Source organism: Eleutherodactylus coqui, chromosome 2 (assembly GCF_035609145.1).
Source record: "Eleutherodactylus coqui strain aEleCoq1 chromosome 2, aEleCoq1.hap1, whole genome shotgun sequence".
NCBI lineage: Eukaryota > Metazoa > Chordata > Amphibia > Anura > Eleutherodactylidae > Eleutherodactylus > Eleutherodactylus coqui.
Window position 1 is genome coordinate 6,609,130 of NC_089838.1, and position 23,402 is coordinate 6,632,531.

The following is a 23,402-nucleotide window of genomic DNA, read 5'->3' on the forward strand; positions in this document are numbered from 1 at the left end:
TAGTTTGCAATTCTAAAGGAATAATTTATGGAAATAATCTCATAAATCTCCACTCCTATTTTTTAATAAAAGTTGACAAAAGTTATTTCAGGTCACATGCACAGCTGAGCCATAGAAGAGTCAAGATGCCCACAATCAAGCAACATTTTGGAATTGATACACCTTACACCACCACATATGACACAAAATAGGTTAGAAATTTCTGATCAGTGAGACCCCAACAATTAGAGATGAGCGAGTATACTCGCTAAGGCACATTACTCAAGCGAGTAGTGCCTTAGCCGAGTATCTCTCCGCTCGTCTCTAAAGATTTGGGGGCCGGCGGGGGGTGGGGAGTGGCGGGGAGGAACGGAGGGGAGAGCTCTCTCGCGGGGGGGCTCCCCACTACTGCCCGCCACAACTCATCTGTGACCGACGCCGGCCCCTGAATCTTTAGAGATGAGCGGGGAGATACTCGGCTAAGGCACTACTCGCTCGAGTAATGTGCCTTAGCGAGTATACTCGCTCATCTCTACCAACGATCACTAGAATGAGTGTCCAAAGCCCCCATTACTTTGACTGCATGACTGCAGTGAGAAGGAGTCTGACTAATGGGTTATTGAGATGCACACATCTGTTTCCATCAGACCCATAGAGAATGAATGAAGCGCCCATGCTCATGGTAGACGCCACTCTATACAAACTCCTACTCACTGCAGTTGTGCCATTAATAGAAATGGGTGGGTTAGGACACCATTATAGTCTTCAGTGGGGGTCCCAGTGATCAGACATTTTCCACTTAATCTTTGGATAATTGATGGGAAAGAATAAGTTGTCATCGTGCCTATATTTCGATATACCATAGGTTTCTTATGTCTCTATGTCCTGGTCTCAGGGTGGTATGGGTCAATTCCTTAGCCTCACATTTCCTGCCTCTAATGACCTACACATCTGTAACACATACATCTTAGGATCAAAGGGAACTCAAGTTTTTTTGTTCTGAGTAGAGTAAGGGTCAAATAGGTCAAATGTGTTCAACATATTCTAGAAGGATTTGCAAATAAGGAAGATGGAACAATACCTCTGCAGCGCCACCTATTGGATGGCAGCATTCCTTCAAAGTGACGCTTTAAACAAGTCTTTAAAACAATGGGAATAGGAAGCAAAGCCAGAAAACCAGACACAGACAGCTGTTTTCGGGGTGTTTGTCCCTCATCAGTGTGCAGTAGGTCTCTGGCTTAGCTAGTGAGAAGCCTGTGATGTGGGTCGGAAGCAGTGTCGTCTCTCCTTAAGGAGACACCCAGAAGGTGTGTGGAGACACCTAGTAGGTTAGTGGGTCAGGAGGGGGGGAGGGCGGGAAGTCATCGTCTCTCCCAAAGGAGAGCACCCAGAAGGGGTGTGGAGACACCTGGGAGGTGAGTGAGGAGCCGATAACCCCCCGCGACCCACTAGGTGTCTCCATACCCCTTAAGGAGATTCGACACCCCTTTCAACCCAGAAGGACTTCTAAACTGAACTTTAACTGTGGGGTGCTAACTTCATATAGTGTTAAAGTTCTCAGTTACGTTCTAACTACACAATGTAATTTCGGGTGGGTATATTCTAATATATTATGACATACATCCTTTTGTCAGCTGCATATTGTTGCCATTTCTCCCTGTGGTGCATAATTGAGTGACATAAACCTATGTCATTGTTATTGTGCACTTAGCTTAAGCAATTAAACAAAATATAATAATAATTTGGAGCAAGTACTTCTCCATTGTTTATGGTCAGAAGTGTCGTTTGTCACCTTGACATCCAAAAACCAGTATTCACATATCAACCAGACAAGATTGCATTGCTGAATCATGTAGATGTTACGTTCAGTGTTTAATGGTGTCTTTAAATTAAGTCATAATTACATTACTCTCCTCCTAATGGTGGCTGCAAGAAGTCAGAATTTCATCATTTAACTCTATGATTGTGTGAGAGAAGAAGGATATTTGAAGCAAAGTATCTGAAAAACAGAGCAGCTCTGACCTGTAGATATATTATGAAGCTGATCAGAACTGAAGGTTTATTAGGAAACATATAGGCCAATAGTGACCCCAGGAAAATGGTTATAAGTCTTGAATAGTTCTTGAGCAGGTATCCTGGGTAACGTATAAAAGAGTAAAGTGTCACAGTACAATAAGAGAAGTAATGTTAAAGTGCTAGTTAAGAGAATTTACATTCTGGTTGGTGTTTTTAGCAAAAAAGTGTCATTAAACCAAATGCCCAAAACAATAAATTAGAATGTTTGGTGCTGCCCTATTGTCTAGAGGTTAACCCCAGATGTGCAAATTAATTAGTTGTACTTACAAGATTTGACTCTTAAATATAATTACTGCATATACTCGAGTATTAGCCGACCCGAGTATAAGTCGAGTCAATAAGTTTTACCACAAAAAACTGGTAAAACTTATTGACTCGAGTATAATACTCACCTCCCGGACGGAGTCTGTGTCCCCGGTGCGATGGTCTCCCCGTCAGTGCGGCAAGATGCTTCAGACTCCCCCTCGCTGTCATCTCCCTGCTCGGCTTTGAATTTCCCTGCCGTCAGCGCTGTGTAAGTAAGCGCTGTGATTGGATCGAGCGTCAGCCAATCACAGCTGGCGATTGATAAACCAATCACAGTCATTCAGTGATTTCATCCACTGAATGGCTGTGAATGATCGAGCGCCGGCTGTGATTGGCTGGCGCTCGATCCAATCACAGTGCTTACCTACACAGCCCTGATGGCGGGGGACTTCAAAGCTGAGTAGGGAAATGACAGTGGGGAGAATTCTCAAGCAGCTTGCTGCACTGCTGGGGAGACCATCGCGTCTGGGGCGAGTATTGCGTTTTTTCAGTTTTTTTTTTTTTACCTCACTCGAGTATAAGCCGACGGGGGGTTTTTCAGCATAAAAAAATGTGCTGAAAACTAGGCTTATACTTGAGTATATATGGTATCTTTTTTTCACACACCCTGTTAGGGAATTCTGAATTAAAAGAAGGGGTTGTCCCATCCTGAACCTCTCTCAATTAGCAAGAGTGGAGAGAAGCAACGAGGAGTGTCTTTTTTGGAGGACCTGGCCTCTCTTTGCATTACAGGGATAGCCCGCCAATTTTAATGGGCACCAAGTAAGCCTTCAATTCCCTGTGGTGGTGTTACACTTGCCACCAAATTCCTCCAGATGTTAAACTGATGATTAGGCATTGCAGAAGCAGGACACCCTATGATAAAGTTAGTTTTGATGGACTCTTTAAAACAAAAAGGGATTTCCAAGGTACAACCCCCTGAATGTCCTCATGCCACACAGTGGCACAGTAATGTGTTTAAAGCGGTTTTCTGGGATTTGGATAGTGATGATCTATCCTTAGGCTGGGTAATCAGTATCCAAAGCTCAGAAATACCCAAATCCTGCATCAATCCAATAATGATTGACCTATCCTCAGGATAGGTCATCACTATTAGATCGGTGAGGTTCCATCACTTTGGACCCTTGCTGATCCACTACTTGGAAAGTCTGCAGTGCCTGGGCAAGCACCACGGCCTTTTCACTGCATTACAGGCACAGTGTTGTACATTGCGTAGCGGTCATGCCAATGTGATTGAGTTGTATCTAAGGCACATGGCGAATGAACGTAATGTCATTGGCCTTAGAAGAGGCTGCAGTGCTCAACCAAGCAGCAAATTCCCAACTATCTGATATTGATGACTATCCTGAGAATAAGCCATTAATATTTTATTCCCAGAAACCCATCTTCATCCAGACAACTAGTCACTGACCTCAGAGTGGGGGAAAGAAGTCTATAATACTGAAACCCTGTTGTTATGCCTTCAGTGAGTATGTCGAATGTAATATAAGGGTGGAGTTTTGATTTTAACGACTTGATATTTAGACATATCTTTTTGAGTGTCCTAACTTTTTGAGATCAGCCAGCGCTTCTTACCAATGTTATTACCATTGACCTTCTATCAGCTTTAAAAACAAAATTTTTGTTGATGAGTTTTTTCAGTAATTTACTAAGCAACCTAAGTAGTCAGAGTGCCATACACCATATATAAGGCCATCTGAGAGGCAAACAAAATGAACAAAAACATACAATGTGCTTAACAACCCATATTCCAAAGACAAGCTCCAAATATTGTGATCCATGCCCATCTAGAAATCTTTTTGTGCTCTCAAGTAATTACGGTGATTCCTACATTCCCTTTGATTCTATCTGGTTAATATTGCAAAATAAAATAAATATGTTAAGGTCAATTGCACAGAACATCCAAAAATATACAATTTTCGATCTACCCTGGAATCGTAAAAATGTAAATTTGTTTAGGCTGGAATACCAAAAGCAATTAATAATTCACTGGTCTGATTTAGGACTACGTAATCTTTCACTGAGGTCAGTGTGTTCTATGTAACTAGGTCGTATTAGAGGCCTTGGGGTAAGGACCCTTGTTTCGTGAAGCCTTGATTCAGTGAATGGATAGTTAGTTTGTCGTAGCTGCATGTATCTGGGGGAACACGCAGCAAGTAGAATGTGGTTACCTTTTTGCCTGGAACATAGAGCTGCGGAAGTTAAAGAGTGAGGGTCTCTGGTGCTGGGTGATGGTGATGATGATGAAGCTGTAAAATTGAAGAAGTTTTTCTGTAGTCGGGAGCTAGATGATTCCGGACTGTGTGTAAAACTTTGGCTGGAAGCCTGCAGCGGAGAGAAGCATTGTGTATTAAGTTGCCCTGTGCTCCTCGAAGCTGACAGCTGGTGGAAGAGAAGTGCAGAAGGCTTTTCTGGGCTGGAGTTGGCTGATGAGGAAGTTCCTGCTGGGACCCTGAGTGGTGGCCTGTCGTACGTTGCTTGGAATGGTAACTTGGTGCAATACGTGTGAAGTGGATTTCTTGCAACTGGAGCTGGGAACTGCTGCAAAGACAGCAAACGTGTTACCTGATGTTGGTGGATGGACGACGTTCTGCTCAGAGATTAGCTGCAGCTACCTGACGCCTGAACTTGGGGTTGCTGGAAATCAATGGTGCTTTTCTTTGTCCCTTCATCCTGTGGCTGCTGCGCTGTTAAGTGTAGATGTAATCTGTGCCTTAAAATCTTTAAAAACTCATGGATTACACCAGGTACCAATAGATTCCTAGGTGTTCCCATACAAAAAGAGAATGGGATACCTTCTAGTCAATCAAGATTATCTACACTAGAATAAAAAAGACTCCTGATATCTATAAATCTCACCCTCATTATGTAGTAGTGACTATTATGAAGTCTAAAGGGATATAAAATAGTATTTTATTAAAAAACATCATTACACAAAATAAAAAGTTTGCTTCCATTGCCCAAGGACATTAGAGTAAAGTCTGCTATAGTAGACTTCATTGTGTTTGAGATGTTGAAATTTGACCTAGTCTTGGACTTTGTGGTCCATGAAATCTGGGAAGTTGAACATTAATACTTTTTAATTGAAAGTACTGCCCATATTCTGTAAACAAACTTGTTGGTGTTGGATACTACAGACCAATTACAAAGGACAGTATAGCATGACATGTACTTGGGGGGCGTGGACTACAATAAATATCTGTGAAGTGGCATACTTTTCTCTAATGTCTAAGCTTCTTCTGAGAATTGCTAAAAACATATACATATAGATACGTAAGAGTTAGGTGCTTATCATAACAGGTAAACATAATTTTGGGAACATGGGTAGGGGAGATGCATTCAATACGTTATAGCTAATTTTGATGACAATACAAATGTTCAAGATTCAGGAGTTGTCCAAGTTATGTAACAGACATCTCAACGGGGCCTCCATGGTGTAAAATAACAAAGCAGCTGATACTCACTTCTACCTGCTCCCCACTCATCCCTTGCCGGCGGCTCTGGGTCTCCGCTGTGTTGTTTGTATACAACTTGTGATGTCCCATAAACCTGTTGCTGCAGCCAATGATAACACTCAGGTTTGTCATTTGACACCATGGGAGACCCATTGAATTGTCCTTTACATAACTCCGACATCCCCTTTAACGGGCCATGGACTCTTATACACTATCCTAATGACCAAATAGTCAGTCCATCCCTTCTTTCAAAACATATGGGTATAGAATCCCAGCTGAAACAATATTTACATGTAGCTTACTCCATCTCTACTATAGGTCTCACCATTATAATATAGACTATACTAACATTACCTGGAATTGCAAATAGACTTTACGAACAGCATTTGTACATAAGATAATGGACTACTTAGCAAACACGGACTGCACCTTTATAAATGATAGATTGATGAAGCTATGCATTACCGTGGCCAATAATTCTAAATATGTGTCCCTACAACTTTCCAAACATCAGTGCAGTTCTGTTTACTTTCTTAAACAGGTTTTCCCAATTAAATCTTTTTTTCATACAGCTAGGCATAGCATGAAATTAAAAAAGGAACTATACTCATCTTCCTGCAGTCCCCCAGAAACAGTTAAGCGGCTTTGGCGGCGCTCCTGTACGTCTGGTGGAAGTCAGGTAACAGCTGCAGTTACTCAGAGTCACTGTCCTGAACTCCTGGCATCAGCGCTCTCATCCTCTGCACCATGATGCCAGGAGTTCAGGATGGTGACTCTTCTGATTGGCTACAGCGGTCACCTGACTTCCGCCAGATGTACAAACAGCTCAGCTGTTTCCCGCCAGACTGAAGAGAGGAGAGTACTTTTATATTTTTTAAAAAAATGTATACCTGGAAAACCCATTTAAATGCAGTAAACATTTGCTCCATAGCAAAGACAAAAATTGGGCATCTTTCAGGAACGGTTTGACACCACCGCCCACTACAAGGGGTTCTGGTACCCCAATCTGATTTTCATAACCTGAGTAGATTTTTTTAATTCCATTCCAACATCAGTTAGGCTGTGGATTAGCCCGACCTATAATGGGGATCTACTCCCATAGCAGCTCCATGTGCTCTTTGTTATCAGGAGGAGTGGAACGAGTGCCACATCGGTAAATTTGTGCCTTACAAATATTGTCACCTCAAAGACATTCAAACAGTAGAATCACAAACTAATGATATGTTTATGCCCCGTGCCACCAAATTACTGATTCTGCCAAATGTATATACAACGTATACCGGGCACAATGTATTCTGAAAGTGTCTTTTTGGCATACAATTTTGCAGCATACATAAACATACCAATTTTCACCATATTTAAAAGCATAGTCGACTATGCTTTTCAAAACATATGGTTCATCCCCAAAAAAAGGTTTTCGTTTGGAGTTAATGATGTCTATGGGTGAGAGGCAATGGTACAGTAGCATATCTCGAGGCTGTACATTCAGCCAATAGACATGCATACAGACCTACATGTAGAGGAAATACATCTTCGTAACTGCCTGGATCTACTTTTTAATGATGTATCACCTCAGTAATAATCACTGACCTAGAGTACAGTTCATGGGCATTTGTTTTAGTACATTTCTATAGAGGAGTTGTATAAGATAAGAAAATAGCTGCTTTCTTTCAAAAACAGTGACAATCACTACTATGCAGGGGCGTAACTAAAGGCTCAAGGGCCCTGATGCAAAACGTGAGCTGGGCCCCCCCTCTATCTGTCTCTGTACCCGTACCCATACCTAAACCATGCTGCACAGAGACATAACTTGAAGCTTCTGGGCCCCAATACAAAACATGTAACAGGGCCCCCAACTATAACGCTTTATTCATAGTACTGGGCTCCCTATATGGAGAGGAGGGGCCTTATGGGCCCCCTAAGGTTCCTGGGCCCGGGTGCAACCGCATCCCCTGCACCCTCTATAGTTACGCCCCTGCTACTATGAAAAGTGTGAAGACACAAATGGGTGGAGCAGCTCTGTAGAGATGTAAAAGGCCTAGAATATTGGGATGAGGTCATAAAGACTGACGAATGAGAATGCGGAATAGCTGTGTGGGAGGTGCTGCCTACTCAGGGGCAGGCAACACTGAATGGGGATGAACTAACCCCGGGATTTAGGCAGAAAGTAACCTCTCACATGGTGCAACCTTCCAATGAGGAAAGTGAAACAACGAGAGTATCATCCAATTATTAATAAGAACCAGCAGTAACACTTTTTTCAGGGCATATCTTTAGTTGTGCATGAATGAGTACTACGGTAACCGATAATACATAATACATAGTAAAAAGGTGGGAGAAGGAAAGGAAAGGCGCAAAGGAGGGACAGCAAGAGGAAAACAAAAGGGAAAACATAATATGAGCATGTAAAATATAAAAACACACATATATATATATATCTTTTAATTGTATTATATTGACAATGTCTAAAGGGTTAAATCACAATGAATAATGAAAGGGGAATTAATATATTGATATAATACAATTAAAAGCTGAAGTAAAGTATAATTGACAACTAAAACCAATCACAATTAAAAATAATTAAAACCACTTTGGAGAACTTAAAATGAGCTTGTGGGACCGGGCTGGAGAAGTGCAGGGCTGCGCATACAGATATATGCAGGGATGAACAGGAAATGACTAGAATGATGCAGCAGTTCAAAGAAAGGATCGCAACGTTCTATGACAACGGGGAAACAGATGAGGGATATGTGAATAGAGAGGGTCAAGGGCAGGACATGGAAGATTAGAAAAGTATTACTTGAAATTGATGTAAGCGGGGAAAAGGAAGGACAGAAGGTGAAATGATCAGCCAAAGGAGTAATATGAAATCTAGATATATAATAAATGACATGTGCTAATAGCAAGACTCGTAGGCATAAAATCAGCACATCTAAAAAGAAAGAACTAATAAAAAATGATAAACTACAGTACTAAAATGTGATGCACTTATCTGAACCACAGGGGGTGCTATGGGAATATGGGTTCATGGAAATAATAAAAGAGAGATGGATTTGAGCAAGGGATGTTACAGAAGCTAGGGGGGTATATCAGCAGTCATATATATTTTGAAGGCTTTACTCCCATTGGTAATAATTAAAGATGAGCGAGCGTACTCACTAAGGCAAACCATTCAAGCGAGTAGTGCCTTATGCGAGTACCTGCCCGCTGGTCTCTAAAGATTCGGGTGCCGGCGGGGGAGAGTGGTGAGTTGCAGGAGTGAGCAGGGGGGAGCGGGGGGGGGAGAGAGTGAGAGAGAGATCTCCCCCCAGTTCCTCCCCGCCCCCCACCGGCACCCAAATCTTTAGAGACGAGCAGGCAGGTACTCGCATAAGGCACTACTCGCTCGAGTAGTTTGCCTTAGTGAGTACGCTCGCTCATCTCTAGTGATAATGTATTAAGTCTAAACATTTTATACATACCTCTCTACTTTAATACTTCAAATCTGTCAAATTTACCCCAACCAGTTGTTAAATCGCGATGGAAAAGGCATTAAAATCTTGGTTGTGAGCAATGGCCGCATGTCTACATACACTGAATTTAGGAAAGCCATTGTCAGTATTAGATCTATGTTTGTTTATGTGACACCATAAGGTTTGTGTGGTGCGCTCTACATGCTGAGAATGACAGAGGCATTAGAGTGGAGCGAACGTACTCTGGCGAGCTTGATGCTCGTTCGAGCATTAGCGTACTCAATGGTGTTCGTTACTCGAACGAGCATCAAATCGTGTTCGACCTCGCCCCAGCTTTTGGCTCCTCCCCGCTGTGACGTGCCTGTTTTGGCCCTACCCCACTGCGACGCAGCAAGCGCCATTTGAAAATTTTTGGTCTGGCAGGAAGGGGAAGGAGAAGGGGGAGAGAGAGAGAGAGAGAGAGAGAGAGAGAGAGAGACGAACCAAGAAAAGAAAAAAAAAATGCTCGTGATTCGGCGTTCCACATACAAAAATGCTCGAGTCTCCCATTGTAGTCAATGGGGTTCGTTACTCGAGTAGAGCTCTCGAATTTTACGAAAAGCTTGAGTCGAATAACGCGGACCCGAGCATTTGGGTGCTCGCTCATCTCTAACAGGCATCCTAATAGGTAGATTACAGAAAATGAGCTGCAGTTCAACAGAGGAAGACCTCTTGTGACATTGTGACTCGTGAAACTAGTTTTCCTGTTACTGATGTTAATGCAATATTTGCCTTTCTTTTTGACTCCCGGTGAGGGAAGTTTTAAGAATCTGCGCTCTTCTAAAGGTTAGGTGAGGTTTGAAAGGAATATTACCCACTAGGTACAGGTCCTGTAATAAGACTTGACATACCGAGCGGCAAGTGGCCACAAAATGATTACAGTAGTTATCAGTCACGTTATTATAACCCACAGTGTTGCTACTACATTTTCGGCCTTATTAAAAGCCGTTTGAATTAATTTCTGTGTATGTATTTTTTGGCTTAATCTATCCACATTTTATGATTTTCCTCATTGTGTTGTAATTAGAGATGAGCGAACGTGCTCGGCCACGCCCCTTTTTTGCCCGAATACCGCGATTTCCGAGTACTTCCGTACTCGGGCGAAAAAATTCGGGGGGCGCCGTGGCGGCACGGGGGGTAGCAGTGGGGAGTGGGGGGGGAGAGAGAGGGCTCCCCCCTGTTCCTCGCTGCTACCCCCCGCACCGCCACGCCTCTCCCCGCCCCCTGGCGCCCCCCGAATCTTTTCACCCGAGTACTGAAGTACTCGAAAATGGCGGTACTCGGGTGCGTAAGTACGAGTACGTTCGCTCATCTCTAGTTGTAATCTTTTTTTCTTCGTGCAGTTGTGTTTAAAACTTTTGAATTATAAGTAAATGTTCCTTTTTTATCATCTGCACTGGTTTAGTCTAAAAAACTGTTGACTGATTTAAAGTATGTTTCAGTTATGACTTTCCCACTTTCATGGTCTACAACAAGGTTGAAGTACACAGTGAATGCTTCTAATTCTTCTCATCAATGTAGCATTCATATAATACCATCCTGTCGACCAGTGGTGATCATCTGTAATGAATGTTTTTTTAAATTCACCCACAAACAGATTTGCAAAGCTAGGACCAAATCTGGTGCCCATAGCGGTGCCCTTAATTGGTTTAGGGTTTGGAATTGAATGAGAAGTAATTCTTCTTGAGTAGGGATGAGCGAGTATACTCGCTAAAGCACTACTTGCTCGAGTAATGTGCCTTAGCCGAGTATCTTCCCCGCTCGTTCCTGAAGATTCGGGGGCCGCCGCGGAGCGGGGAGCGGCGGGGGAGAGCGGGGAGGAACGGAGGGGAGATCTCTCTCTCCCTCTCTCCCGCCCGCTCTCCCCTGCTCCCCGCCGCAACTCACCTGTCAGCTGCGGCGGCTCCCGAATCTTCAGGGACGAGCGGGGAGATACTCGGCTAAGGCACATTACTCGAGCGAGTAGTGCTTTAGCGAGTATACTCGCTCATCCCTATTCTTGAGGATGAAAAGAATACCATCAATTAGAAAACTTTGTCAATCTGGAAAAGAAAGATTCTGTGCTAGAATGGAGCCAATGGTGTTAACCTCCAAACCATAAGAGATACTAGAATATAAAAACTTATTATCCAGAGTGGCACAGTAACACTTTAATACCAATGGGATCAGAGGCGTAACTTGAAGCTCCCAGGCCCCGATGCAAAACTTGTAACAGGGCCCCAAACTATAATGCTTTATTCATAGTACTGGGTTCCCTATATGGAGAAGAGAGGCCTTATGGGCCCCCTAAGGCTCCTGGGCCCGGGTGCAACCGCATCCTTGGCATCCTCTATAGTTATGCCCCTGAATGGGATTGAATGCATGCCTTGAGAATATATATGATGGATGACATCCTCCCCGGTCATCTCTAACATCCCTTGTTCATATCCATCTATCCATTATTACTTTCATTAACCCATATTTCCAAAGTGCTGTCTGTGGTTCACATAGGTATATGCCATATTCGTACTTTGTATTCTTTGTTTTAGTTTTTATGTGTACTGATTTTCATCCATCCGAGTCTCGCTGTTAGCACATTTCACCTACCACGTCCATTCCAAGTAGTGTTTTTTCAGTCTTTCAATCCTCCCCATCCTTCCTTCTATTCTCTCCTCCCCCTGCCCTTAGCCCGTATCTCTCATCCATCCCCCATTGTCATATCCTAAAACTTTGCGATTCTTTCCTTGAACTGTTCCATCATTAGTCTTTTCCGTTCCATTCCTGCACACATCTATTATAGATGTCATTGTATTAGATATATATCCTCATCTAACATCCTCTATGCTTTACCATTTATATGCATCTGTAATGCCCCCAATAACTGCGCAGCTTGTATTTTCATATTTGACGTGTTCTTATTGTGTTTTTAGTATTTTTATCCTTTCTCTCACTGTCCCTCCTTGCTCCCTCCTCCTTTTCCCCATCTTTTTACTATGTACTCTGTATTACCTATTATAGTACTCATGCTTGCACAACTGAAGAAGAGGCCCTATACCACCAAACACATTTACTGCTGGTTCATATTATTATTAAAAGAGAAGTTCAATGATATTCTCTTGTCCTCTCACTTTCTTTATTGGAAAGTTGCGCCATCTACCCTGTTTCCCTGAAAATAAGACATAGCATGATTTTCCAGAATTTTTGAGGATGCAAAATGATTTTTCAGGCTTTTTGAGGATGCTTAAAATATAAGCCCTACTCCCAAATTAAGCCCTGCTAACAGTTAATTAAAAAAGTCAATTTAAATAGTGTCCAGGCAGCTATACATGTAAAAAAGATAAACCTTTTTGAACAAAAATTAATATAAGACACTGTCTTATTTTCGGGGAAACGCGGTACCAGTTTTTTTACTGCCTAAATCTCTATTAAAGGGGTATCCAGGGCTTTTAATATTGATGGCCTATCTTCAAGATATGTCATTAATAGTTGATCGGTGGAGATCCACTCGGAATCCCCACTGATCAGCTGATCCTCTGACTTCCTGTCAGAGCCAAAAGTGGAGCCGTGGCTCTTATTGATTTCAATAGGAGTGAAGCTGCCTACTACACTTCCGCCCCTGATCACCGATGACGTCACTGACAGCAGGCCTGAGGATCAACCCATCAACTATTTAACCCCTTAGTGACCAAGCCTGTTTACGCCTTAATGACCAGGCCAAATTTTGCAAATCTGACATGTGTCACTTTAACATGGAAAAACACCAGAAAGGTTTTGCATATCCAAGCGATTCTGACATTGTTTTTTCGCCACATGTTGTACTTCATTTAGGCGGAAAAAAAAGACCGATAGAAATTGTGTTTATTTATTAAAAGCGCCAAAATTGGGAAAATTTTGAAAAAATCGTCATTTTTTCACATTTCCAACTGCAATATCTTAAATATGTGCAAACATAATATAGAAATTTTTGCTAAGATTTATATTTCCACCCGTTTACTTTATTTTGGGCGCACATTGGAAAAACTTTTGTTTTTTTTTTAACTATTTAGGAGATGTACAAATTTAACATTACTTTTTAGCATTTTGAGGAACACTTTGTTTTCCTATACCAAGCCGAGATTGGAAAGGCTCATGAGTGTCAGAATAATAGATACCCCCCCAAATGACCTCATTTTAAAAACTACACCCCTTAATATATTCACTGAGGGGTGTCATGAGTATTTTGACCCCACAGTTTTTTTTCAGGAATTAATTCAATTTAGAGGAGAAAAAGTAAAATTTCATATTTTTGCAAATCTGTCATTTTAAAGACATATTTTTTTCCTATAGTTTACATGAAAATCAGGATTTACACCCCAAAATGGATACCCCTATTTCTCCCGTGTTCAGAAATATACCCATTGTGGCCCTATTGTTATATCTGAGTCCACAACGGGGCCCAAAATGAAAGGAGTAGTCAGTGTCTTTCAAAACAGAAATTTTGCTTGAAGTCCTTTTAGGCCCCATAGCACACATGTAGAGTTCTTGAGCGCCCAAAACCATAGAAAACCCCCACAAATGACCCCATTTTGAAAACTAGACCCCTTAAGGAATTTATCTAGGGGTGTACTGCATATTTTGACCCCACAGTTTTTGAATGAATTCAAACCAAGCAAAAGGAAAAAATTGTGATTTTCGTTTTTTCGGCAATTCTGTAATTTTAAAAACAGCTTTTTTTGTACAGCACACATATGAAGGAAGACTTGCACCCAAAAATGGATACCCCTGTTTGTCCCGTGTTCAGAGACATACCCATTGTGGCCCTAATCTTATGTCTGGATACACAACGGAGCCCAAAATGAAAGGAGCGACCAGTGGCTTTCGGAACACAAATTTTGCTTGAAGTCCTTTTAGGCCCCATTGCCCACTTGTAGAGTTCTAGAGCGCCCAAAACCATAGAGAACCCCCACAAATGACCCCATTTTGAAAACTAGACTCCTTAACGAATTTATCTAGGAGTGTACTGCGTATTTTGACCCCACAGTTTTTGAATAAATTCAAGCAAAGCAAAAGGAAAAAATTTGGATTTTTGTTTTTTTGGCAATTCTGTCATTTTAAAAACAGCTTTTTTTGTACAGCACACATATGAAGGAAGACTTACACCCCAAAATGGATACCCCTGTTTGTACTGTTTTCAGAAATATACCCATTGTAGCCCTAATCTTATGTCTGCATGCACAACGGGGCCCAAAATAAAAGGAGTAATCGGTGGCTTTCAGAACATAGATTTTGCTTGAAGTCCTTTTAGGCCCCATTGCCCACTTGTAGAGTTCTTGAGCGCCCAAAACCATATAGAACCCCCACAAATGACCCCATTTTGAAAACTAGACCCCTTAACGAATTTATCTAGGGATGTACTGCATATTTTGACCCCACAGTTTTTGAATAAATTCAAGCAAAGCAAAAGGAAAAAAATAGGATTTTCATTTTTTGGGCTATTGTGTCAATTTAAAAACAGTTTTTTTTGTACAGCACACATATAAATGAAGGCTTTCACCCCAAAATGGATACCCCTGTTTGTCCCGTGTTCAGAAACATACCCATTGTGGCCCTAATAGACTTACAGGACCCATGGCTAGGCCTACAATGAAAGGAATACCCGTTGGATTTCAGGGTACCACTGAATAAATTTCAGGCCCCATTGCCCACTTATAGAGCCATTGAGCGGCCAAAACTATAAAGAACCCCCTCAAATGACCCCATTTTGAAAACTAGACCCCTTAACGAATTCATCTAGGGGTGTACTGCGTATTTTGACCCCACAGTATTTGAATGAATCTAAGCAAAGCAGAAGGAAAAAGTTACGATTTTCAATTTTTTTGGCAATTTTTTCAATTTAAAAACAGTTTTTTTGTACAGTGCACATAGGAATGAAGACGTTCACCCCAAAATGGATACCCCCGTTTGTCCCGAGTTCAGAAACATACCCATTGTGGCCCTAATCTACTTACAGAACGCATGGCAAGGCCTATAAAGGACGGAACACCTGTTGGATTTTAGGGCACAACTGAATAAATTCCAGGCCCCATTGCTTATTTGTACAGAATAAAGATTGACTCCCTAAAAATTCCCCCCCTCCCCCACACACTCCGCGCCCTTTTTGGCGTTCGCAAATCTTAGATAAAAGTAAAAATGTGAACTGTGTAGTATTTCCGAAGACAGGGGTAATTACGGAGGCTGGTTGGAATGGGCCCATGGGGCAATAAAACCGGGTATCCCCCCCCCCCCCTCCTCTCATGCTTTTTGGGGGTATTTCATGACCTCAGTGGCGGGTATGGGGTGTAAAAAGTGGCGTTCCGTGAGTCTCCGTAAGCTTGATGAGGTGCGGCGGTCTCACACAGAAGGCGCTCAACAAGGTGCTCCTGGAACTGCAGGAAGGCGAACGTTCCCGGGGCTTCTTGTAAAATACGTATCACAGGTAGCGGTCTGAATAACGCCGGGCTCACGCGGATGCAGGCAGAATCCGCTTGCGGAGGCCCACAGCGGATCCCATCTGTGAGCCCGGCTGTGACCCTGCGTACGGCTGCGTAATGTACTGCGCATAACTGCCTACTCACACAGGCGGTCATGCACAGTACACCTTTGTTTGTATTTCCCGCACCATCGCTTAGCGATGACGCGGGTACAGGCAGCCCGTACACAATGTAGTTGCGTATGGGCTGCGGGTATATCCGCGACCATGGAGCACAATGGGCTCTATGTTGCCGATATCCGCAGTAAAATAGAACATGCTGCGTTCTCTTTTCTGCGAGTGGATTACGCAATTCCGACCCGCTAATGTGAGCGGAATTGTGTAATCCAATGCGATTGATCTGCGTATTACCGCGGATCAGAAGCATGCAGAATCCGTAATTCCTATCCGGTCATGTGAGACCGGCCTAAGGTAGATCGCTACCTTTTTATCACGTGATCGGGGACCGCTCAACGAGGCCACCCGTCACTGCTCCAGGCTCTCTGTGACCGTTGGTCGCTGGGAGCAAGGAGATTTTAAATTTCCTGGGCTCCCCGACTGCTGCGCATGTGTCCGGCTTTTTGCCGGCAATCGCATGTGCAGAATTCGGGAAGGTCCACGGAGGAAGATCGCGTCGGGATTCAAATACGCAGGCCTCCGGTAAAAAGTTTCATCTCCTCTCACCGATCGCATCAGTGAGGGGAGATGAAACTTCTAATTTTTTTTTTTACTTTTACGTGATCGCCATTATTGGATAATGGCGAACACGTGACCAGGAACCGCTCACTGCGGACCCCCATTAAATCTCCATGCTCTTGGCTACGTTTTGTAGCCAGGAGCAGGGAGAATTTAAATTATCCTGGCAATCCACAGCTTTTGCGCATGCGCCCGCCATTTTGGCGACGGGCGCGTGTGCAAAAGCTGTGGTAAGGTCCGCGGATAAATCTGGGGGCCTTAGGTACGTACTTTCATCCTCCCTCACGGATATGATCCATGAGGGGAGATGAAACGTACGCTTTTTAAACTTTTCAAAACTTTTTTTAACTTTTTTTTTTTTTAACTTTTTTACACTTTTTTTTCACTCTACATGATCACTGTCATCCATTGGATGACAGTGATCATGTCCCCGGTATAATCTCTCTGCTCCTAGCTACACATGGCAGCCAGGAGCAGAGGAATTTTAAATTCCCCGGGGCTCGAGCCCGTCTGTGCACGCGCCCGATGTCAATCATCGGGCGCGCATGCGCAGACGGGGATTCGGGTCCCGGGACATCGGGACACCGCTGAGGACTGGGGGTGAGTATTTTCACCTCCCCTCATGGATCCGATCCATGAGGGGAGGTGAAACTGACTTTTTTTAAACTTTTTTTTTACTTTTTCGCGATCGCCGCTAACCATTGGATAACGGCGATCGCGGTACCGGGGACCGCTCACCGCAGTCCCCGCTGACATCTCCTGCCTCCCGGCTACCTACAGGAGCCGGGAGCCAGGAGATTTTAAATCTCCCGCGCCGCCGGGCCTTCTGCGCATGCGGCTGACGTAATGCCGCCTGGCGCGCATGCGCAGAAGACCGGCTTCGGGCCCCGGAGCGGCAGGAGAGCGGGGAGCAGCGTGCTGGACCTGGGTGAGTAATTTCAGCTGCTCCGATGGATCCGATCCATCAGAGCAGCTGAATCTTTAACTTTTGTGTACTTTTGTTTACTTTTTTTGCGATCGGCGCTATCCATTGCATAGCGCCGATCGCAATGCCGGGGGGGTGCCCGAACAGCCCGGGATGACAGCTCCATGCTGTCAGCTACCTGCGGACACCGACAGCATGGAGCTGTCACGTCCACAGCCCGAGGGGCACTATTCTCTGCAGGAAGCATGTTTTTACGTCCTCAGAGAATAGAGCCCACTTCGGGAGGACGTAAAAACACTATGGGCTGGTCGTTAAGGGGTTAAGTTAAGTTCACTGCAATACAAGACCCGACACTGTTTTTGGAAGCAGGCAGCCATCTTTTTCTAATTTTGTAAAACACATTGAAGCTTACAAAAATTACAATAAATTACAACATAAAGAATTCAAAATGGCCGTTCTTTTGACTGTATACTATCATGCACAAGAAAACACGCTAAGTGCATATGTCAGAATAGCATAATACAATCATAATTACATGTCAAAATATCAAACTGACTCAACATCGGGGAAGGTGAACAAGATGTTGATGTTCTGTGCAATGATCTTCCATATTTTGTCCAAGTCAAACTAATTAAGAGTGAGTAATGTAAACCGATCCTACACTGGAGGCAGCCATTACTATTCCCCACCAAGTACTGAACGGGAAGTAACATGACCAAATCAATATTGCCTTTATTTTCCACAAGACTAGATACATTTTAGAGAAGGTTGTCTGAGCCTAAACAGTTGTGGCTCGGAGGATAGATAAATGATGCAAGTCAGTAATGGTAGGTGAGGCTTTATTTTTTTTTTATGTTGCCTTTTTATCCTCCTTCCATTGTCTTCTTATGCATTTAGAATACATTATTTTCATTTTTTTTCCGCCAATAGACACGTTTTTGCCATTTTCTATGTATGCCACATGGAGTTGGGAAAGCCTGGCTGGCTGGCATCAACCTTCTGAAGCTGGAGTTAAGTTTGATACACAGACAATGTCTATCAAATCCCTATCTCCATGTGTTTGTGTCTTACACTGAATCGACAACCTCCGAATAGAAAGAATGGGAATAGTCTGGCTTGACCCTTGGTGTGGGATTGTTACATAGACGATGTTCATTAATCCATGTATTCCACAACTCCATGGGTTTGTGTCCAACGAATTACTTTGAGTAGCCGTCCACCAATTACAAAAAGTGGGGAAGCCTGGAATGAGCCTTTCAAAGTTGGGGTTGAGTTTGATACATCTATTGACTTTATCAATCCAAGAATCGCACATCTCTATGCATCTGTGCCACACGAATTAGAGTGAGTAGTTGTCCAACAAAGTCGGAGTCGGGAAGCCTAGCATGAACTTTTCCAAGTTGCTCTTGGATTTACTACATTGACGATGATGGTCAATCCATTAATTCTGTGTGTTCGTGTTCTATGAATTATTTTGAGTATTCTACTATCGAATACATGAAATAGGAATGCCTAGAATGAATTACCTTGATCATTCATATGTGTTAAACTTTATCATTCTGCCTCTGATGTTTTGTATTACACGTCGCACTTAGATTTTATTGTAACTTGTATTTTATAAGTGACACCGCTGACTCTCAAACTCTGCCGCCGACGAGCATAAGGCCGCCGTGTCTAAAGACACGTAGACTGGCACGTTATAGCCCTTTTGTACATTTGGTTTAAAGCTTTGTGTAAAGATCTAATATTGATAAAATAGTTATACTGTCTGGTTCTTCACTTGTTTGTATTCTTATGGGATCTGCTCAATCCGGATATCTGTTTGTTTAAAGGGGTCATCTCATGTCACATGGACAGAACAGATTGGTAACTCTTTTTGACTACTCAGAGCAGCCTCCAATCCAGTTGACGTGGACCAGCCAAGTATTACATTTGGTGGAAAGCAATTTCAGAAACTGACCCAATGGTGCTCATCTGATCCCCAGGCTGGTTTTAAGACGAACCCTTTAAACATGCATTTCCATAGAGCAAAATCAGTGGTTGTGCATTAAGAGACTCTCTATATCTACAAATTACACATTTAGGCCTCGGTCACACGGATGCGATTCGCTGAAAAAGCTGCACCTAGCAGCGTTTTCAGTGAAACCGCCCCGCACTGCCCGCTATCCTCTGTCACAGCTGTGGCATAGCTGTGGCAGAGGAGAACGATGTTCGCCCATTGAATTCAATGGAGCCAGCAATACAGCCGGCTCCATTGAAATTCATGAATGGGTGAGTGAGAGCTGCCTCTGATTGGTGAGGGCTGTGACCAATCAGAGGCAGCCCATTCAGTAGGCGGGGATTTTAAATCTCCACCTGCTGAATACTACACAGAGCAGTTCAGGAGAACTGCCGGCCAGACGCGGCTGAACTCCGTCTGCAGGGAAAAGGTGAGTATATATATATATTTTTTTTTACACATTTTAGGATGTTTTTCAGGGAAGGGCTTATATTTTTAAGGCCTTCTCGAAAATTCATCCCGCGCTCGCCGGCAGCCAATTGCTTTTAATGGAGCCGGCTGTATTGCGTTTTTGTGAAATGGGCGTTGTATATTTGCAAAAAAAAATGCATCGATGCTCCCAGACATTGAAATGGCCAATAAGTGCAATGAACTGAATATGTACTCCTTCCCTGCGCAAATACACAGGAAATTGCGTCCTTGTGGTTTTGATCAAGTATTACAGGGTGTATAGACAAATTGGCAATATGTATTTTTTTCATATTTTTATTAGTAATTTGTTTTAAACTATAAACACATCCAAGGCCATCATTCTACCTGGTGATTCAGAAGGACATGAAGTCAAGACATGACGAGGGTTCAAGAATATGGTTTGAGTTATAAACAACGTTTTTCTACCGCTGTCACCTGGCAATAGATAATCCAAAAAAAAAACCTGTATTCTTCTCTCCCTCGGTCCTCAGTGGCCACTGCTGGTTCATTCTTAGCATATATTCAGTTGTAGTCCCAACAATGATTATTGCCCTTTAAGGTCCTATCATTTAAAGGTCAGGTATTCATTGCACACAGAACGACGTTACATTTTTCTGCATCGTCAGTTCATATGACCCACATTTAATATGACCGAGTGTTTGTAGCAGAAAACGACTAAAAGAAAATGTATTATTAATGCTGTGTTCTTGCGTGTGTTTACTTCGTGGAAAATTGAGTAATTCCAATCCACTTTCATAAATTTTTGAATCATTAAAAGAAAAAAATTTGGAATTCCGTAATTGAGAGCCATGCCGTTGTTCCCGCTGTCCATGTGATGAGTGGAGACGCAGCAGACGTGTCCAGAATCCAACCTACATCCTAAAGTTAATTTTTTTCTTCTTTCCATGAAGTGTTCTGCATACCTGTCAGTTACACAAGGCCATGGAACAATAACTACTCTTTGTATCCAAAGGCATGGAGCAAGAAAGCCCATGTGCCCATTGTAATACTGATATCAGCTATCCTTAGAATGGTCTTCACAACCAAAATTAACTTTGGTCAGATAGGACGTCCCTTGACCATTGGCCACAACCGTAGTTTAAAGGGGTAGTCTGGTGAGAAAAAAATGGAATTGAAATCTGGTCATGGCTGTATATAGACATGAAAAGTTATACTCACCTCCCCCACACCCGATACCCCAACAATGCCAGCTCCCCCACTGTACTCTTCTTCTAGCTCCAGTGATGATCTTCCATCATGGAGATGTGTGACCACTGCAGCCAATTACCGGCTGTATGTAAGTCAGGATCAGCCCGTAATTGGCTGCAGTGGTCACTTGTCCCTGTGATGAGATGTTATCACCAGAGATGGAAGAAGACTGCAAACAGGCCCTGTCGGAATTGGAGCTGCCGGGGATCGGGTGAATATAACTGCTTTTAATGTTTTTACACAACACTGAGTAAATTTCAATTTCCTTTTTCCTCCCCAAACTACCTCTCTGAGAGTAGTGATTTGTTTTTGTCCCAACCTCTAATGCGCTGTTGGAATCCATTGGTGAAGTTCAATAAACCATACATGGAAGCTGCTTCAGTGTCCTGATGTCCTAGTTTTATCCATTGGAATTAATTACCCCATTTATTAAAAAAACAAAACAACTGGTGTAGACAAAAAATGGAGGCGTCACCCATATCAACCAATCAGATTCCAGTTTTCATTTTTCCAGTTCAAGTCACAAGTAGGAAACCTTTTTGATGCACTAACGTGGTAGCGCCACTCGGCGTACACATCATTGAACTTATGTCTGTACATAAAACACACAACCATAAACACGAAGACAGCAGCACACAAGAAACGACAAATGGGTGGTGTCACAAACTTGGAGATGGTTACGAGACTAACGACTAACGAGATAGTGCCCTGATCAGCTAGTTTTACCGATATCTGGTACTGGCTCGGTATGATGGCTAAGTGTATACCCCTTCATATCAGTGACATGGAAGTCCAGTGTAGTTGGCAGAGAGAAAAACTGGCTATGCGTTACGGGGTACAGAAGTGTTGTGTTTGCAGATTGCTCAGGACTTACTTTGGGGCTACCAATCTTGCTTTTTCCTATCTTGCCTCTGGTACGCCAGGATTGCTCATGGTCGAACTCCAGATCTTCCAACCTTTGAGTGAGCGCTAGCTTTTGCTGGATCGCCATCCTCAACAGAGAATTCAAGGTCTTCTTCTCATCCTCTGCGGCCGCCAGCTGCCTCTGCATTTCATCTAGCTGCGTCACATACTCATCACATCTGCTCAGGCAAAAGGGGGAAAGGAAGAGAAGAGAGAGTGACATTTTCAGGGCATCTTTATACTAGACAAGATATACAGTAAGTACCTTCAAACATGCGAGAAGACTATGAGAACTTAGTATTATCTATTTCGCAAAGTGTTGGTTATTGACGCAGGGTCAGGCCTAAAGAAATGTACTGTATTGCTGATAAATGAGGACATTAGAATGTCCTCATTGAAGTTCACCTTAAGCCTGGTTAGCCGGGTGCTGATACTGACCCTTTAAGCCTACAAGTAGAGCAATGTTACAAAGTTACCACCACACACCAGGAAAAGTCATTTGTGGCATCAAGATGCTGGTAGGTGTACAGTCACCATGTAGGTATATGAATATTTACTGTTTAGGATCCTTGGAAACCTAGGTGACCACCATCTGAAAGCGGTATTAGATGCCATATTGGTTGCCACTTTAGCGCCACCTACTGGAAGACCGATTCTCTATGAGTCAATGTTCAACCTTTTAACAGGTATTGCAACATAACTGGGGATGTAGATGGCTCTATGAGATGTTATTGATGTAATTCTGGGGTGGGAGCACTACAAGAGAGAACACCTCCAGGAAGTCTTACAGGCTATGTAATGTTCCCTGGGAAAAAGTTATGCAAGAGAGTGATGGTATAATCCTTCAGAGTGCCACCTTTTGGAGGGTAGCTACCCTATTAGTCAGTATTCAACCTTTTAACCTTTTCCAATCCAATTTGTATCCTGGTTTTCCTAGGGGCTTACTCTTTTTCTGCCGTTATACAACAGCGCTATCTGCTGGCTAAAGCCAGTACTGCATGAGGTGACCCGTTGGATAAGCTCTGACAGCAGAGAGGCTGGCAATATACAGTAAGAGAACCCTGACGGACATCTTCCAACGTCGGAGTTGTACAGCCTTAAATCATAATGTCTTCAGACGTCAGACAGTGGATTGGTAAGGGTTAATGTGCCTTGGAACATGACTAGGAATGTAAGCCAAACCAGACCACTCATTCACATACAGCTGTTTGAGGATTCTAGCTTCACTCAGCACTGATGGGGGGGCAAGAACCCAGAAACATCAACATGTTCATGGGTATTCTGGTTTGGTTCACATCCCTAGTATTGCTAGAAGGCCTGTTGAAAGGTAGGACATTGACTCAGGGTAGCTACCTGCCAATAGGCGGCGCTGTGCACGATTATTCCATCACTCATTTGTCTAGCTTTTACCCACAGAACACTGCAT

At 43.1% G+C, this 23,402-nt stretch overlaps 1 protein-coding gene across 1 annotated transcript in view; it reads right to left on the reverse strand.

The window, feature by feature from the left end:
- Nucleotides 1–23,402, reverse strand: part of BICD1 (BICD cargo adaptor 1) — a 191,255-nt gene that overhangs the window by 14,937 nt on the left and 152,916 nt on the right. Inside the window, exon 7 of the mRNA XM_066590227.1 lies at nt 21,948–22,155. Coding sequence (XP_066446324.1) covers nt 21,948–22,155 — 208 coding nt within the window. The remainder of the gene's footprint in view (nt 1–21,947; nt 22,156–23,402) is intronic.